At 37.9% G+C, this 20,631-nt stretch overlaps 1 protein-coding gene across 3 annotated transcripts in view; it reads right to left on the bottom strand.

Annotated features, from left to right (window-relative positions):
• The window catches only part of NOX1 (NADPH oxidase 1), a 36,233-nt gene that overhangs the window by 7,944 nt on the left and 7,658 nt on the right, over positions 1-20,631 (bottom strand). For 2 of the 3 annotated variants that reach the window (XM_005901012.2, XM_005901014.2), the window contains exons 3-7: positions 16,831-16,941; positions 16,281-16,365; positions 15,798-15,943; positions 15,513-15,694; positions 15,292-15,424 (exon numbers count right to left, since the gene is read on the bottom strand). In XM_005901012.2, the coding sequence (XP_005901074.1) occupies positions 15,292-15,424; positions 15,513-15,694; positions 15,798-15,943; positions 16,281-16,365; positions 16,831-16,941 (657 nt within the window). The remainder of the gene's footprint in view (positions 1-15,291; positions 15,425-15,512; positions 15,695-15,797; positions 15,944-16,280; positions 16,366-16,830; positions 16,942-20,631) is intronic. The other variant, XM_005901013.2, reaches the window with a different exon arrangement.

Genomic DNA, 20,631 nt, shown 5'->3' with positions numbered 1-20,631 from the left:
CTACCTCTTATTTGGAAAAAAAATCCCCAGATGATTCAGAAGACATGAAAAAATATATTTAAGAAGTGGCTAGTCACCAATGGGGGGGGAATGATAGCTTTGAAAGTAATCAGAGAAAATGAATATTAAAGCAAAATAGCATATTAGCCTCTCAAATTGGAAAACAGCTTTAAACAGTGATGCCCACCATTAACTGGGATGCACAGAAATGGATGTGCACCATTCACATGTGTACTTGGGAAGTACAAATAAGTAGCATCTTCCCAAAGAGAAATTTGGCAACACATCTAACAGCCTTGAAAGCATTCATTCTCTTTGATGCAGGAATTTTACTCCTAGGAAATGGAGCATAAAGGAATAATTAAGGCATGCACAAAGTACATGAGTATAGTCATGACTATTTATTAAGGGAAAAAATGATAAAAATGGCATACTATATAGATTTTTTTTTAAGAGACCAAACTGTCTTTTCTTAATTTTATTTATTTTTGTATTGAGATATAATTGACATATAACATATTAGCTTTATGTGTACAACATAATGATTTAATATTTGTAAATATTGCAAAATGATCACCACATCTAGTTAACCTTCTGCACCATGCATGGTTACAAAAATTTTTTTTTCCTGTGATGAGAAAGCCTAAGATTCACTTTCTTGGTACCTTTCAAATATCCTGTACAGTATTATTAATTATAGTCACCATGTACATTAAGTCCTCAGAACTTACTTCATAACTGGAAGTTTGTACCTTTTCACTACTTACACCCATTTAGCCTACTCCCCAACCCCTGCCTCTGATAACCACCAGTCTGTTCTCTGTATCTATGAGCTTCTTTTTTCCTTTTTTTTAAAAGTAGAGTCCCGAGAAAAACTATTAAAAATTCCAATATATGGAGGCTGAACAACACGCTGCTGGATAACCAACAAATCACAGAAGAAATCAAAAAGAAATCAAAATATGTATAGAAACAAATGAAAACACAACAACCCAAAACCTATGGGACACTGTAAAAGCAGTGCTAAGGGGAAGTTTCATAGCAATACAGGCATACCTCAAGAAACAAGAAAAAAAATCAAATAAATAACCCAACTCTACACCTAAAGCAACTAGAAAAGGAAGAAATTAAGAACCCCAGGGTTAGTAGAAGGAAAGAAATCTTAAAAAATTAGGGCAGAAATAAATGCAAAAGAAACAGGCCATAGCAAAAATCAACAAAGCCAAAAGCTGGTTCTTTCAGAAGATAAATAAAATTGACAAACCATTAGCCAGACTCACCAAGAAACAAATGGAGAAAAATCACATAAAAATTAGAAATGAAAATGGAGAGATCACAACAGACAACATAGAAATACAAAGGATCATAAGAGACTACTATCAGAAACTATATGCAAATAAAATGGACAACTTGGAAGAAACAGACAAATTCTTAGAAAAGTAGAACTTTCCAAAACTGAACCAGGAAGAAATAGAAAATCTTAACAGACCCATCACAAGCACAGAAATTGAAACTGTAATCAGAAATCTTCCAGCAAACAAAAGCCCAGGACCAGATAGCTTTACAGCTGAATTATACCAAAAATTGAGAGAAAAGCTAACACCTATCCTACTCAAACTCTTCCAGAAAATTGCAGAGGAAGGTAAACTGCCAAACTCATTCTATGAGGCCACCATCACCCTAATACCAAAACCAGACAAAGATGCCACAAAAAAAGAAAACTACAGGCCAATATCACTGATGAACATAGATGCAAAAATCCTTAACAAACTCCTAGCAAACAGAATCCAACAACATATTAAAAGATCATACATCATGACCAAGTGGGCTTTATCCCAGGGAAGCAAGGATTATTCAATATCCACAAATCAACCAACATAATACAACACATTAACAAATTGAAAGATAAAAACCATATGATTATCTCAATAGATGCAGAGAAAGTCTTTGACAAAATTCAACATCAATTTATGACAAAAAAAAAAAAAAAAAACCAGAAAGCAGGAATAGAAGGAACATACCTCAACATAATAAAAGCTATATATGACAAACCCACAGCTAACATTATCCTCAGTGATGAAAAATCGAAAGCATTTCCCCTAAGGTCAGGAACAAGACAAGGGTGCCCACTCTCACCACTACTATTCAGCATAGTTTTGGAAGTTTTGGCCACAGCAATCAAAGCAGAAAAAGAAATAAATCCATATTGGAAAAGAAGAAGTAAAACTCTCACTGTTTGCAGATAACATGATCCTCTACACAGAAAACCCTAAAGACTCCACCAGAAAATTACTAGAGCTAATCAATGAATATAGTAAAGTTGCAGGATATAAAATCAACACACAGAAATCCCTTGCATTCCTATACACTAATAATGAGAAAACAGAAAGAGAAATTAAGGAAACAATCACATTCACCATTGCAACGAAAAGAATGAAATACTTAGGAATGTATCTACCTAAAGAAACAAAGGCCTATATATAGAAAACTATAAAACACTGGTGAAAGAAATCAAAGAGGACACAAATAGATGGAGAAATATACCGTGTTCATGGATCAGAAGACTCAATATAATGAAAATGAGTATACTACCCAAAGCAATCTATAGATTCAATGCAATCCCTATCAAGCTACCAATGATATTTTTCACAGAACTAGAAAAAATAATTTCACAGTTTGTATGGAAACACAAAAAACCTCGAATAGCCAAAGCAATCTTGAGAAAGAAGAATGGAACTGGAGGAATCAACATGCCTGACTTCAGGCTCTACTACAAAGCCAGTCATCAAGACAGTATGGTACTGGCAGAAAGACAGAAATATAGATCAATGGAACAAAGTAGAAAGCCCAGAGATAAATCCACGCACCTATGGACACCTTATATTTGGCAAAGGAGGCAAGAATATACAATGGAGAAAAGGCAATCTCTTTAACAAGTGGTGCTGGGAAAACTGGTCAACCACTTGTCCCACTGCTGGGCATACACACTGAGGAAAACAGTAGGGAAAGAGACACATGTACCCCAATGTTCATCGCAGCACTGTTTATAATAGCCAGGACATGGAAGCAACCTAGATGTCCATCAGCAGATGAATGGATAAGAAAGCTGGGGTACATATACACAATGGAGTATTACTCAGCCATTAAAAAGAATAAATTTGAATCAGTTCTAATGAGGTGGATGAAACTGGAGCCTATTATACAGAGTGAAGTAAGCCAGAAAGAAAAGCACCAATACAGTATACTAATGCATATATATGGAATTTAGAAAGATGGTAACAATAACCCTGTGTACGAGACAGCAAAAGAGACACTGATGTATAGAACAGTCTTATGGACTCTGTGGGAGAGGGAGAGGGTGGGAAGATTTGGGAGAATGACATTGAAACATGTAAAATATCATGTAAGAAACGAGTTGCCAGTCCAGGTTCGATGCACGATACTGGATGCTTGGGGCTAGTGCACTGGGACGACCCAGAGGGATGGTATGGGGAGGGAGGAAGGAGGAGGGTTCAGGATGGGGAACACATGTATACCTGTGGCGGATTAATTTTGATATTTGGCAAAACTAATACAATTATGTAAAGTTTAAAAATAAAATAAAATTAAAAAAATAAAAGAAATTTTTAACCTAGAGATAAATAAAAAGAATTCTGAGACTGAAAAAAAAAAATGAAACTAGAACACTTTCTAACACCATACAAAAAATAAACTCAAATGGATTAAAGCTCTAAATGTAAGACCAGAAACTATAAAACTCCTAGAGGAAAACATAGGCAAAACACTCTCTGACATACATCACAGCAGGATCCTCTATGACCCACCTCCCAGAATATTGGAAATAAAAGCAAAAATAAACAAATGGGACCTAATTAAAATTAAAAGCTTTTGCACAACAAAGGAAACTATAAGCAAGGTGAAAAGACAGCCTTCAGAATGGGAGAAAATAATAGCAAATAAAGCAAATGACAAAGAATTAATCTCAAAAATATACAAGCAATTCCTACAGCTCAATTCCAGAAAAATAAACAACCCAATCAAAAAATGGGTCAAAGAAATAAACAGACATTTCTCCAAAGAAGACATACAGATGGCTAACAAACACATGAAAAGATGTTCAACATCTCTCATTATCAGAGAAATGCAAATCAAAACCACAATGAGGTACCATTTCATGCCAGTCAGAATGACTGCTATCCAAAAGTCTACAAACAATAAATGCTGGAGAGGGTGTGGAGAAAATGGAATCCTCTTACACTGTTGGTGGGAATGCAAACTAGTATAGCCACTATGGAGAACAGTGTGGAGAGTCCTTAAAAAACTGGAAATAGAACTGCCTTATGACCCAGCAATCCCACTGCTGGGCATACACACCAAGGAAACCAGAATTGAAAGAGACACGTGTACCCCAATGTTCATTGCAGCACTGTTTATGATAGCCAGGACATGGAAGCAACCTAGATGTCCATCAGCAGGCGAATGGATAAGAAAGCAGTGGTACATATACACAATGGAGTATTACTCAACCATTAAAAAGAATACATTTGAATCAGTTCTAATGAGGTGGATGAAACTGGAGCCTATCATACAGAGTGAAGTAAGCCAGAAAGAAAAACACCAATACAATATACTGACACATATATATGGAATTTAGAAAGATGGTAATGATAACCCTGTATGCAAGGCAACAAAAGAGACACAGATGTATAGAGTAGTCTTTTGGACTCTGTGGGAGAGGGCAAGGATGGGATGATTTGGGAGAATGACACTGAAACATGTATATTATCATGTGTGAAACGAATCACCAGTCCAGGTTCGATGCATGATACAGGGTGCTCGGGGCTGGTGCACTGGGATGACTCAGAGGGATGGTACAGGGAGGGAGGTGGGAGGGGGATTCAGGATGGGAATACATGTACACCTGTGGTGGATTCATGTCAATGTATGGCAAAACCAATACAATATTGTAAAGTAATTAGCCTCCAATTAAAATAAATTTATATTAAAATTTTTTAAAATAAGATATTATAGCTAATAAAAAAAAGAAGATGATTACTGGGTTTCCCTGATGGCTCAGTGGTAAAGCATTTGCCTGCCAACGCAGAAGACAGGGGTTCGATCCCTGATCCGGGAGGATCCCACGTGGTGAAAAGCAACGAAGTCCATGTCTCACAACCACTGAGCCTGTGCTCTAGAGCCCGTGGTCTGAACCAAGAGAGGCCACCGAAATAAAGCCCATGCACTGCGACTACAGATAGGATTCCCCACTTGCCACAACTAGAGACAAGCCCAAGCAACGACAAAGACCCAGCACAGCCAAAAATAAATAAAGTTACCAAAAAAAAAAAAGTTGGAGGAGGGAAGATCTCCCTTTTTCTTTAAAATAAAAGCAGGGAAGGTATCAATCACATCAAGAAAGAGCTCTTGGGACTTCCCTGTGAGCCAGTGGCTACTACTGAGCCTATGCCTGGGGACCACAGCTACTGAAACTCATGTGCCCTAGAGCCTGTGTTCCACAAGAGAAGGAACCACAATGGGAAGTGTGCACACCATGACTAGAGGGTAGCCCTCGCTCACTGTGACTAGAGAAAAGCCTGAGCCACAATGAAGATCAAGAATGGTCAAAAGTAAATAAATAAATTTTTTAAAAAAGAAAGAAAATGATAACTATAAAAGTCAGGCTACGTGTTCATTTCAGGGGAATGAGAGGGCTTAGATTGGAGAGGAAAACCTGGAGAGAGTTGTGGGGAGAGGAGTGCTTGCAAAGTTCTCTTTAGTAACTTGGGATGTAGTTACAAAGTTATTTGCCATAAGATGACTCATTAAGCTATACATTTATTTTGTGTGGTTTTCTGTACCTGTGTTCACTTCACAACAAACTTAGTCCACATATGAGATCATACAGCATTTGTCTTTTTCTGTCTGACTTATTTTTACTTAGCACAATTAAAAATAAGTAATACCCTCAAGGTCATTAAAATTGACTAGGTGGGGGGAAAATGACAAAATAGTATACCATATGGCATTTTAAAAACAAATGCATGATACAGGATGCTCGGGACTGATGCACTGGGATGACCCAGAGGGATGGTATGCAGAGGGAGGTAGGAGGGGGGGTTCAGGATGGGGAACATGTGTACACCCATGGTGGATTCATGTTGATGTATGGCAAAACCAATACAATATTGTAAAGTAATTAGCCTACGAGACTCAAAAGAGACACTGATGTATAGAACAGTCTAATGGACTCTGTGGGAGAGGGAGAGGGTGGGAAGATTTGGGAGAATGACATTGAAACATGTAAAATATCATGTAAGAAACGAGTTGCCAGTCCAGGTTCGATACACGATACTGGATGCTTGGGGCTAGTGCACTGGGACGACCCAGAGGGATGGTATGGGAGGGAGGAGGAGGAGGGTTCAGGATGGGGAACACATGTACACCTGTGGCGGATTCATTTTGATATTTGGCAAAACTAATACAATTATGTAAAGTTTAAAAATAAAATAAAATTAAAAAAAGAAAAATAAATAAAATAAATAAATTAAATAAAAAAACAAACGCTGTGGGGAATTCCCTGTTGGTCCTGTGGTAAGGACTCCACGCTTCCGCTGCAGCCGGCATAGGTTCAACCCCTGGTTGGAGAACTAAGATTCTGCATGCAGTGCAGTGCAACAACAAAAAAGTTTCAGAAGACTATTTGACAGTATAGGAAAGGATCCATGATATAGATTAAAGAAAAAAAATTATTACTTCTAGGTGGTAAAGAAATTTTTATTTTCTTCTAAATATTTTTCTGTATTTTCCAAATTTTCTACAATAAGCATGTGTTAATATTATTGTTATAATTTTTAAATGGGGAGACTATGAGAGAGTATTTTTGTGTGCGTTCATGAAAGAAACAAACCAATACATTCAAACAGATGGTAAAACTGATATTCTCTCCCTTGCAGTGTTACATGCCTAATCAAAGCAACTCCCAAGTTCTAAGTATACAACCAAATAGGCCAAATATACCTTTATCTCAGGTAATGGGAAAAGAATAGAAGCTGATGCTCAAGATAAGACAGGTAACTAACTACCTTAGCTAGTAAGGGACTAGTCAAGCCTTATAGCTTTCTGTCATTAAGGACCTCTTGTCTACTGGTCAAATAATATGAAAGGTGTCTGGTCATAGCCTACAAGTTCCACTGACTTTAGAAATGAAATGTGCTATTAAGATATGCGAGGTATGTCCTTTTAAAATTATTTTTAAAGTAGGTAATACACGGACATGTCATACAACTCAAAATTACAAAAGAGTATACAATAAAAAGTAAATCTCCCTTCCAGCCCTGTCCTCAGCTCCTCAAGAAAATCAATATTATTATTTTGTGAATCCTTTTGGAGAATATATATTTAAGTGAAAGTATTTCATTAAGTACAAGTGGTAGCAGACCATACACACTGCATTGCCTTTTTTATTTAACATTTTCCAGTAGTCATGTATGCATGTGAGAGTTGGACTATAAAGAAGGCTGAGCGCTGAAGAATTGATGCTTTTGAACTGTGGTGTTGGAGAAGACTCTTGAGAGTCCCTTGGACTGCAAGGAGATCAAACCAGTCAATCCTAAAGGAAATCAATCCTGAATATTTATTGGAAGGACTGATGCTGAAGCTGAAACTCCAATACTTTGGCCACCTGATGCAAAGAGCCTACTCATTGGAAAAGACCTGATGTTAGGAAAGATTGAAGGCAGGAGGGGAAGGGGATGGCAGAGGATGAGATGGTTGGATGGCATCACTGACTCAATGGACATGAGTTTGAGCAAGCTCTGGGAGATGGTGATGGACAGTGAAGCCTGGCGTGCTGCAGTCCATGGGGTCACAAACAGTCAGACATGACTGAGCAACTGAACAACAACATCTTAGAGACTGCTCCATATTCATATCTATAATGCTACCTTTTTCTTTTCAATGTCTACAGAGTATGCCATTGTAGGAAAGTCCTATAATTTAAATAGTATACTGATTGGCACTTATTTTCAATCTTTTGCTCTATCAAGCAATGCTACAATGAATAATCTAATGCATGTAATTTAACACATATGCAAGCATATTTTAGAATAAACTCCTGGAAGTAGAATTTTAAAGCTTGGTAAATACTGTCAAATTACACTTAAAAGCAGCTTTATAGATTTACATGCTCACCAGCAATGCTTGAGAGCATTACCAGTACAGCATGTGAGCAAAATCTTTGATCTTTGCTAATCTGTTAGGTTTATTTCTGTGATCACTTTGTTCATATCCTCTACATCTTTCTTTTAATCAGGTTGGGCTATTATTGATTTCTATATTTGTATATTAGGAAATTAATTCATGGTCTGTGAATTGTAAATACTTTTCCTACTTGGTAATTTGTTACCTGTCTATTTATGATGGGGGTTTTGCAAAGAGAGAGGGAAACAATAAATAAATTTTAAGAAAATATATAATATCTTTCCTTTTCTGGCTTTGACCTTTTAAAAATGTTATTTAGAGTATTTTTACTAACACTCTAGTATTAGAAAAAATTCCCATGAGGACTTAGGGTACTTCTATGATGTCTTTCTTTTTTCAGAATTTAAATCCTTGATCAATGTATCTTGGACCATATTTTACTGTAAAGTGGAATACAGAGACAGCTTTTTTTTTTTTTTTTCCATCCTATCCTAAAGAAAATTATTGAATAATGCATCTTTTCTTCCAACTGATTTGAAATGTCAACTTTAGGGGATTCTTAAAAAAACATTTTTCCCTTTCTATAGAGGACTGAGCTATTGCTCTTAATTCTGTATGTGATTTAAAGATTTTAATTATCCTCAGAGCACTTTAAGACACCACAAGTCAAATATTCCTTTCCATTTCTTCCTCAATCTAACATTTTATGAACAAGCAAAGGTAAAACATAATTATCTATGGTAATTAACTTGAGGCACGCCTTAAGATTCCTGGAACCCAGTTTATTGATCATGCATGATTTAATAGTAATTTCCAAGCATGTTCTTACAACAGCAAAGAAAGCCAACTTCAAGAATGTTTTAAAAATTGAATTGAGGAGGCTTCCAGTGTGTCCTCTGCCAGGGACCTTTGGCAAAATAGGACACTAAGCTCCCTGAGCTTCAGGTTCCCCATCCAAGGACTGAGGAGAAGATCTTCCTTCAGAGGGTCCTTTTTGGCATTTTATGAAATCATGAGGCAGCAGACTGTGACCAAGATGGTGGACTAGGAAGACCCTTAGCTCACCTCCTCCTACAGACACACCAACATTATAAATATTTACAGAACAACTCTCTTTGAGAATGATCTAAAGACCAGCAGAAAAAGATTTTCCACAACTAAAAATATAAAGAAATAACCAAAACGAGATGAGTAGGAGGGGTAGGGTCATGTTATAGTCACTTACCCAGGTGAATAACCCACAAACAGGAGAATGATTACAACCGCAGAGGCTCTCCTCAAGGAGAAAGAAGTCTGAGCCCCACACTGGGCTCTCTGGCCTAGGGTCTTGTACCAGGAAGATGAACCCCTAGATTTTTTTTAGCTTTGAAGGCCAATGGGGCTTACTTTTGGAAGGCTACTGTTCTTGTAGAGCCTCTCAGAGAGGCAAGAGGTCATTGGAGCCCAACCTCTGGGATATAGACACTGGTGGCAGCCATTTGAGGAAGGTTGTTCTTCCACAAGGACACTGATGCTGGCAAGGGCCATTTTGGAGTCCTACAGCTAGGCTATTAGTGCTGGGAGCTTACCCACCCACCAGTGGGCTGGCATTGATGTCCCCCCAGCAGCACAGGTAGTCACACTTGGACATGGACCCACCCAACAGCAGGCTAGCACCAACTCTGGGACCCCCAGACTGTGAAGGCAGCCACATAGGAGACTCAGACCCCCGGTAGGTTGGCAGCCACCCCAAGAGGCAGGGTCTGGCAGTCAACTGGGCCAGAGGCCAATCACGTTTACCAGTATGCCCACAGGCCCACAGTAGTCAGCCTCATCACAACAGAAGAGACCATGCAACTCACAAAGGGGGCTCCCATACAGCATACAGTTCTGATGATCAGAGAGGAGTGTGCTACTGGGCCTCAAAGGATGTCTCCTATGTAAGGCTACTTCTTCAAGGTCAGGAAATGTAATTGACCTACCTAATACACAGAAATAAATAAAGAGAATTAGCCAAAATGAGGAGACAGAGGAATATGTCCCAGACAAATGAACAAGAAAAAACCTCAGAAAAACTACGCAAAATAGAGATAAGTAATCTACCTGATGAAGAGTTAAAGGTAATGATCATAAAGATGCTCAACAAACTCAGGAAAATAAAAACCGAACACTGAGAAGTTTTAGCAAAGAGTTAGAAAAGAGAAAGAGGAACCAAACAGAACTGAAATAAGGTAACTGAAATAAAAAATACACCAGAAGGAATTAACAGTAAATTAGATGATGCAGAAGAACAGATCAGCACACTGGAAGACAGAGTAATAGAAATCACTGGAGCTAAACAGAAAAAACAATTTTTAAAAATAAGGAAAGCTTGAGAGACTTCTGGGACCTTGTCAAGAAGGCTAACATTTGTATTATAGGGGTCTCAGAGAAGAAGAGAGAAAAGGGGGCAGATAGCTTATTTGAAGAAATAATAGATGAAAACTTTCTTAACCTGGGGAAGGAAGAAGACATCCAGGTCCAGGAGGCACAGAGAGTCTCAAACAAGATGAACTCAAAGATGTCCACAGCAAGGCACATTATAATTAATGTGGCAAAATTAAAGATAAGGAGAGAATCGGAAAAGGAGCAAGGGAAAAGGAACTAATTATGTACAAGGGAGCTTCCATAAGACTACCAGCTAACTTTTCAGCAGAAACTTTACAGGCCAGAAGAAAGAGGCACTATATATTCAAAGGGATGAAAGGAAAAAATCTACAACCAAGAATACCTGACAAAGCTATCATTCAGATTTGAAAAAGAGAGTTTTACAGTCATGCAAAAGCTTAAAGAGCTCAGCATCAGTAAAGATCAGAGTAGAAACAAATGTAATAGAGACTAAAGGAAAAAAATCAATGAAACTAAAGGCTGGTTCTTTGAACAGATAAACAAAATGGATACATTTTTAACCATACTCCTCAAGAAAAAGAATGGTCCCAAGTAAATGAAATCAGAAATGAAAGAAGAAAAGTTACAACTGACACCATACAAATATAAAGGATCATAAGAGATTACTACAAAAAATTATTATAGGTTAATAAAATGGACAAAGTAGAAGAAATGGATAAATTTCTAGAAACATACAATCTCCCAGGAATGAATCAGGAAGAAATAGAAAATATGAGCAGATTGATTACCAGCAATGAAATTAAATCAATAGTAAAAAAAAAAAAAAAAAATTACTCCAAACAAACAAAAGTCTAGGACCAGATGGATTCATAGGTGAATTCTACTAAACACCTGAAGAGATACCACCTACCCTTCTCAAATTATTCCAAAAAATCACAGAAGAAGGAACAATTCTGAATGCATTCTGTAAGGCCTGTACCACCTTAATACCAAAACCAGACACTACAAAAGAAAATTACAGGTCAATATCACTGGTGAACATACATGTGAAAATTCTCAATAAAATATTAGCAAACAGAATTCAATAATACATTAAAAGGATTATACATCATGATCAAGTTGGACTCATCCCAGGGATACAAGAATGGTTTAATATTGCAAATCAACCAATGTGATACATCACATTAACAAGTTGAAAAATAAAAATTATATGATCATATCAATAGATGCCTAAAAACTTTTGATAAAATTCAACATCCATTTATGATTAAAAAAAAAACCTCTTAATTAAAAAAGTGGGCATACAAGAAACATACCTCAACAAAATAAATGCCATATATGACAAAGCCACAGCCAACATTATATACACTAGTGAAAACATGAAAGTATTTTCTCTAAGATGGGGATCAAGATGAGAATGCCCACTCTTGCCACTGTTATTCAACATAGTATTGGAAGCATTAACCATAGAAGACAAGAAAAATACATAAATGGAATCCAAATTAGAAAGAAAGAAGTAAAACTGTCACTGTTTGAAGGTAACAAAATAATATATATAGAAAATTCTAAGGCCACCACCAGGAAACTATTAGAACTAATAAATGAATTGAGTAAAGTTTCAGGATACAAAATTAATATATCAATAATATATATTAACAAGTTAAGAGCTACCTCCTATGGGCCCAGCCTGTGGCTGGCATGTCTGGGACACATGTCCTGGTGCTGCAGCCAGGCTGGAATTTTCAGTTTTGTTCTTACTTTTGAAGTTCTTTTTTTCCTTTCCTAGTGACACTCCTTAGGATGCACTGTAATAGCCAAAGAAAGCACTGTGGCTCTTAGAAAGGTCACAGGCAATGTAACTGGGGACCTGGGAAACTTTGGGTCTGGACCACTCAGCAGAATGAGTTAGTTAGGGGAAATCCACTGCAGTCTTACTTTCCTGTCTTATTAGGTCAAAGTGGATGAAACTGCTGATGTTGAGCAATTATCCCACAAAAATTGCAGTTTCATCCAGTTCAACCTAAATAGATCTTATTCTAAAAGTACTAACAAATGTAGGCTTCCCTGGTGGCTCAGTGGTAAAGAATCTGCCTGTCAATGCAAGAGACGAGTTTGATCCCTGGGTTGGGAAAATCCCTTGAAGAAGGAAATGGTAACCCACTCCAGAATTCTTGCCTGGGAAATCCCATGGACAGAGGAGCCTGGTGGTCTACAGTCCATGAGGTTGCAAAGAGTCGGACACAATTTAGTGAATAAACAACAACATGTTAACTAACATGTTAATTATGTGTTCTGTTAACACAACAGAACTGCTGTGTTTCCATACATTAAAAATGAACTATCAGAGACAGAAATGAAGAAAGCAATCCTACTTACAATGGTATCAAAAAGAATAAAACACTAGGAATAAACCTAACCAAAGAGGTAAAAAAAAAAAAAAATCTATACTTGGAAAACTATAAGATATTGATGAAAGAAATTGAAGAGGATACAATACATGGGGTGATATACTGTGCTCATGGATTGGAAGAATTATTATTGCTAAAATGACCATACTGCCCAAGGCAATCTACAGATGCAGTGCAATCCCTTCCAAAGTACTAATGGCATTTTTTGCAGAACTAGAACAAATAATTCTAAAATATGTGTGGAAACACAAAAGATCCTAGATAACCAAAACAGTCTTGAGAAAGAAGAGCAAAGCTTGAGCTCCTGTGTTTCAAACTATACTACAAACCTACAGTAATCAAAACAGTATGATACTGGCACATAAACACATATAGGTCAATGGAGCAGAATAGAGAGCCCAGAAATAAATCCACAGTTAAATGATCAATTAATCTATGACAGAGGCAGCAAGATTATGGGGAAATATTATGGGGAAAAGATACCCTCTCCAATAAATGGTGTTGGGAAAACTGAACAGCTACATGCAAAAGAATCAAATTGGACTACTCTCTTACACTATAAACAAAAATAAACTCAAATGATGATGAATTAAAGACTTTAATGTAAAACTTGAAACCATAAAATTCATAGAAGAAAGTACACAGCACGCTCTTTGACATCAGTCTTAGTCATTCAATAGTTTTTTAATATGTCTCCTCAGTCAAGAGAAACAAAGGCAAAAATAAACAAATAGGACTATATCAAATAAAAAACTCACACAGTGAAAGAAACTATCAACAAAATGAAAGGATAGCCTATAGAATAGGAGAAGATACTTGCAAATGATATATCCAACAAAGGGTTAATATCCAATCTATGCAAAGAATTCATATAATTCAACATCAAACAAACAACCCAATTTAAAAATGGGCAGAGAACCTGAATAGACATTTTTTTTTAAAAAGACATACAGATGGCTAACAGACACATGAAAGAATACAAAATGTCACTAAATTATCAGGGAAATGCAAATCAAAACCATAATGAAATATTACCTCACACTTGTCACAATGTCCATTATTTAAAAGACAACAAATAACAAGTGTTGGTAAGAATGTGGAAGAAAGAGAATCCTTACACACTGTTGGAGGGAGTATAAATTGGTGCAGCCATTAGTAAAACAGTATGGCAGTTCCTCAAAAAATTAAAAATAGAACTATCATAGGAGCTAGCAACTCCACTTCTGGGTACACTTGACCCTTGAACAACATGAGTTTGAACTGCACATGTCCATTTATATGCAGATTTTTCAATAAATACATACTACAGTACTACAAGATCTGTGGTTGGTTGAGTCTACTAAAGCCAAACTGTGGATGCAAAAGGCCAAATGTAAAGTTATACACAGATTTTTTACTTCTCAAGGATTGTCACTCCTAACTCCTCTGTTGTTCAAGGGTCAATTGTATCTTTCCAAAGTAACCAAAAAACACTAACTGGAAAAGATCTACTGCATCATTATTTAAAATAACCAAGATATGGAAGCAACCTAAGTGTCCATTGATAGATGAATAGATAAAGAAGATGTGATTTTATATGTGCATATATAATGGATGTCATATATATATTATATATATATAATACATATTATTACTCGACCATAAAAAAAAGAGTGAAATCTTGCCATCTGCAACAACATGGATGGACCTGAGGGTATTATGCAAAGTTAAATAAGTCAGAGAAAGACAAATACCACATGATTTCACTTACATATGGGATCTAAAAAGCAAAACAAATGAACAAACAAAACAGAAACAGAATCATTGATACAGAGAAGAGATTGGTGATGCCAGAAGGGGTATGGGGTGGAATGCATAACACAGGTGAGGAGATTAAAAGGTACAAACTTTCTGTTATAAAATAAGTCACAGAGATGTAATGTACAGCATGTGGAATATAGTCAATAATATTTTAATAACTCTCTATGGTGACAGATGGCATCTGATTACAGTGATCATTTTTGTAATATATTAAAATACCAAATCACTCTGTTGTACACTTGAAACTAATATATACTGTAAGTCAATTATACTTCAATTTAAAAAAAAAGTTGAACTCAAAAACAAAGTAGTAAGGGAGAGCTGGAAGGTGAGGGAAATTGGGAGATTCTGGTCAAAAATTACAAGCATTCAGCCATAAGATGAATAACCTACAGCATATGTCCTCCATAGGAGTCAGCACCAGGCTGAACTAAAAATGATTATAAGAAGAGTGATAATAACAACAATGACAATAACATCTCCTAGCAAGAGTCTATTATCCTTGTCCTGGTCGTACCTCAGCAGGGAGCCCTTCAAATTGGGGAGGCTTGCAGTAGGAGGCAGGATCATCCCACTTGTCAAAAAACTCTGCACACTTGTGAGGATGATTCTCAAACATGCTCTCTTCTGTTTGACCCCAGACAATTCCACTGAGGCAGAAAAAATGGACAATATGTGGCAAAGAATTATACAAGATCAGGAATTGGGGCATGAAAAATGGGAGTTTGAGGACCTTACCCAAGACCATGAATTCCTAAGCCAATGAAGTAGATGATAAAAATGTGGTGTGTATACCAGAAGACCTCAAAATAACTCCTCCGGATAAATTCCATAGCTGAAGTCACCATGAGAACCAGAGCCACTGTGATGATCACTCCAGTGAGACCAGCGATGCTGGTGAATATCACATACACCACTGTCTATGAAAGGAGAAATTTCAGCCAGACACAATGTCCACCAAGGACACCATGACCTTCCTGCTCATGTTCAGATCCCAGATGCTTTTCCCTTGAATCAGCTCACTGTGTTTGGGGACTGGATGGGATTTAGCCATGAATAATTCTCCTGATGAGGTAGGTTGGAGAGAATGGAAGCAAGGGATCCATCTGTGGCCTGTCTGCTTCTGCTATATCGTTCAAGGTTAAACAGGTGTGCAATGATGTGAATAGCTAAATGGAAAGATGGAAAGGAATGTGAAAGTTGTCTCAGAAACATCATGGCAGGCATGCCTCACTAGAAAGGGAAAATCCTACATGTGGTACCAAGCAGAATGGTGAGTCCACATAAAGTGCCTAATAATGATTACAGAGAGAATTAAGAATTTTTTTTTTAATATTCACTCCCAAAGGAATAGAATGTAAATTCCATGAAAGCAGGTCTAAAATGGTGCCTGGCAAATAGTGCCAGGTGTTCAACAAATATATTTTGAATGTTTATACACATGGATGAATGAAACAAGATTCTGAATGTCTGGAAGCCTGCAGGTTCATCCATTCCCCCAGTTACCTGTGTGTAGGCAGATCATATATCCCACCAGTTTGTGGAAGGCGAGGTTGTGATCCAGTTGCTTTCTCAGGGTACTCCTATAAAACTACAAATGTGAAATGATCATGGTCAGGTGTCTCCAGGAAGCTTTATGAAGTTCACTATATGGGCTTCCCTGGTGGCTCAGATGGTAAAGAATCTGCCTGTAATGCAGGAGACATAGGTTCAATCCCTGGGTTGGGAAGGTACCCTGGAGAAAGAAATGGCTACCCACTCCAGTATTCTTGCCTGGGGAATTCCAAGGACAGCGGAGCCTGGCAGCCTACAGTCCGTGGTATCACAAAGAGTTGGACACACCAGAGCAACTAACACTTTCACTTCAATATATAACCAACATGTCTTACATAAAGAATGCCAATACCCACCCACTGTTGCTCACCCCCTAGCCTCACCCCCCAAAGGAGATCTCTGGCTTCCATTCCTAGGGGCCTGGTGTTGAGCTGTCCTACTGAGATGTACAGAGTCTTTTGTCTTTAATGTGAAAAATGACCTACAAGTGGTTAGGACTCACTGAGCAGGTGCCTCTCAGGAAAGACAGCAAATTTCGACACACGGGAAGAAGGATCAGCATGCTGTTAAAATTCAAGCAGCGAGCAGAGGCTCGGGCCCAGGCCAGCGCTGACTAAAACAGAGGAGAGAAGAAACCATCAGCTGCTTCATCTCTTCATCTAACAGGTGAGCACGGGCCTGGTCCACTTGTCTGAGACCCGGACAATGAGTCCAAACTCTCTGTTTACAAATGACAGAAAATTTGCTGAACTTAATATTGAATTGAGAAATCTCTTGACAGTGGTTTGGAAATGTTTGACTATACATTTATCAATATGAAAGAGAACAGGATTTAATGATTTGACAAATAAATTCTATGAATGTAACACTTTGCATTCAGGATTTTTGCTTAATACAGTCGATTATGAATTTAGTTCATCATTTGTAAAACAATCTTGAATATATATATTGCATTTTAAATATAGCTTAATTATTTGAGTTATAATTATAGTGACTATTTTTCTCTTTTCTATACTTTCTAATGTTGCAGTTATAAGTATGTAATAATCATGTAATAAAAAAATAAAAAATTAACTGTTTATATTTAAGATCCTTTAAATAATTGAAAAAAACAAAACAAAGAAACTCCTCAGAGTAAAAATTTAAACTTAGGTAGAGATTTGAGAAGGGAGAACTTCTAAGAACAGAATTTCAAAATTATTTCCTTGGGTGGTCAGGTAGCATACATCAGTTCATTTCAGTTCAGTTCATTTCAGTCACTCAGTCATGTCCAACTCTTTGTGACCCCATGAACCGCAGCACGCCAGACCTCCCTGCTGCTGCTAAGTCACTTCAGACATGTCCGACTCTGTGAGACCCCATAGATGGCAGCCCTGTCCATCACCAACTCCCGGAGTCCACCCAAACCCATGTCCATTGAGTTGGTGATGCCATCCAACCATCTGATTCTCTGTCGTCCCCTTCTCCTCCTGCCCTCAATCTTCCCCAACATGAGGGTCTTTTCAGGTGAGTCAGTTCTTCACATCAGGTGGCCAAAGTATTGGAGTTTCAGCTTTAACAACAGTGCTTCCAATGAACACCCAAGACCAATTACCCCTAGGATGAACTGGTTGGATCTCCTTGCAGTCCAAGGGACTCTCAAGAGTCTTTTCCAACACCACAGTTCAAAAGCATCAATTCTTTGGCGCTCAGCCCTCTTTATAGTCCAACTCTCACATCCATACATGACCACTGGAAAAACCATAGCCTTGACTAGATGGACCTTTGTTGGCAAAGTCATGTCTCTGCTTTTCAATATGCTATCTAGGTTGGTCATAACTTTCCTTCCAAGGAGTAAGCATCTTTTAATTTCATGGCTGCAATCACCATCTGCAGTGATTTTGGAGCCCAGAAAAATAAAGTCAGCCACTGTTCCCACTGTTTCCCCATCTATTTGCCATGAAGTGATGGGACCAGATGCCATGATCTTTGTTTTCTGAATGTTGAGCTTTAAGCCAGCTTTTTCACTCTCCACTTTCACTTTCATCAAGAGGCTCTTTAGTTCCTCTTCACTTTCTGCCATAAGGGTGGTGTCATCTGCATATCTGAGGTTATTGATATTTCTCCTGGCTATCTTGAGTCCAGCTTGTGCTTCTTGCAGCCCAGAGTTTCTCATGAAATAAGCAGTTAAATATACAGCCTTGATGTACTCCTTTTTCTATTTGGAACCAGTCTGTTGTTCCATGTCCAGTTCTAACTGTTGCTTCCTGACCTGCATACAGGTTTCTGAAGAGGCAGGTCAGGTGGTCTGGTATTCCCATCTCTTGAAGAATTTTCCACAGTTTATTGTGATCCACACAGTCAAAGGCTTTGGCATAGTCAATAAAGCAGAAATAGATGTTTTTCCTGAACTCTCTTGCTTTTTTGATGATCCAGTGGATGTTGGCAATTTGATCTCTGGTTCCTCTGCCTTTCCTTAAACCAGCTTGGACACCTGGAAATTCATCATTCACGTATTGCTAAAGCCTGGCTTGGAGAATTTTGAGCATTATTTTGCTAGCATGTGAGAAGAGTGCAATTGTGCGGTAGTTTGAGCATTCTTTGGCATTGCCTTTCTTTGGGATTGGAATGAAAACTGACCTTTTCCAGTCCTGTGGCCACTGCTGAATTTTCTAAATTTGCTGGTATATTGAGTGCAGCACTTTCACAGCATCATCTTTCAGGATTTGAAATAGCTCAACTGGAATTCCATCACCTCCACTAGCTTTGTTTGGTGTGATGCTTCCTAAGGCCCACTTGACTTCACATTCCAGGATGTCTGGCTCTAGGTGAGTGATCACACCATTGTGATTATCTGCATCATGAAGAATCTTTCTGTACAGTTCTTCCGTGTATTCTTGCCATCTCTTCTTAATATCTTCTGCTTTGGTTAGGTCCCTACCATTTCTGTCCTTTATTGAGCCCATCTTTGTGTGAAATGTTCCCTTGGTATCTCTGATTTTCTTGAAGAGATCTCTAGTCTTTCCCATTCTATTGTTTTCCTCTATTTATTTGCACTGATCACTGAGGAAGGCTTTCTTATCTCTCCTTGCTATTCTTTGGAACTCTGCATTCAAATGGGTATATCTTTCCTTTTCTCCTTTGCTTTTCACTTCTCTTCTATTCACAGCTATTTGTAAGGCCTCCATAGACAGCCATTTTGCTTTTTTTGCATTTCTTTTTCTTGGGGATGATCTTGCTCCCTGTCTCCTGTACAATATCACGAACCTCCATCCATAGTTCATCAGGTACTCATCTATCAGAATCTATTTCTCACTTCTACTGTATAATCATAAGGGATTTGATTTAGGTCATACTTGAATAGTCTAGTGGTTTTCACCACTTTCTTCAATTTAAGTCAGAATTTGGCAATAAGGAGTTCATGATCTGAGCCACAGTCAGCTCCTGGTCTTGTTTTGCTGACTGTATAAAGCTTCTACATCTTTGGCTGCAAAGAATATAATCAATCTGATTTTGGTGTCGACCATCTGGTGATGTCCATGCATAGAGTCTTCTCTTGTGTTGTTGGAAGAGGGTGTTTGCTATGACCAGTGCATTCTCTTGGCAGAACTCTATTAGCCTTTGCTCTGCTTCATTCTGTACTCCAAGGCCAAATTTGCCTGTTACTCCAGGTGTTTCTTGACTTCCTACTTTTGCATTCAAGTCCCCTATAATAAAAAGGACATCCTTTTGTGTGTTAGTTCTAAAAGGTCTTGTAGGTCTTCATAGAACCATTCAACTTCAGCTTCTTCAGCATTACTGGTTGGGGCATAGACTTTGATTACCATGATATTTAATGGTTTGCCTTGGAAATGAACAGAGATCATTCTGTCGTTTTTGAGATTGCCTCCAAGTACTGCATTTTGGACTCTTTTGTTGACTGTGATGGCTACTCAATTTCTTATAAGGGATTCCTGCCCGCAGTAGTAGATATAATGGTCATCTGAGTTAAATTCACCCACTCCAGTCCATTTTAGTTCGCTGATTCCTATAATGTCGATGTTCATTCTTGCCATCTCCTGTTTGACCACTTCCAATTTGCCTTGATTCATGGACCTAACATTCCAGGTTCCTATGCAATATTGCTCTTTACAGCATCAGACCTTTCTTCTATCACCAGTCATATCCACAACTGGGTGTTGTTTTTGCTTTGGCTCCATCTCTTCATTCTTTCTGGAGTTATTTCTCCACTGATCTCCAGTAGCATATTGGGCATCTACCAACCTGGGGAGTTCATCTTTCAGTGTCCCATCCTTTTGCCTTTTCATACTGTTCATGGGGTTCT

This window comes from Bos mutus, chromosome X, assembly GCF_027580195.1.
Source record: "Bos mutus isolate GX-2022 chromosome X, NWIPB_WYAK_1.1, whole genome shotgun sequence".
NCBI classification, from domain to species: Eukaryota; Metazoa; Chordata; class Mammalia; order Artiodactyla; family Bovidae; genus Bos; species Bos mutus.
The sequence above is the reverse complement of the archived record's forward strand: the minus strand, read 5'-3'. Positions and strand labels throughout refer to the sequence as shown.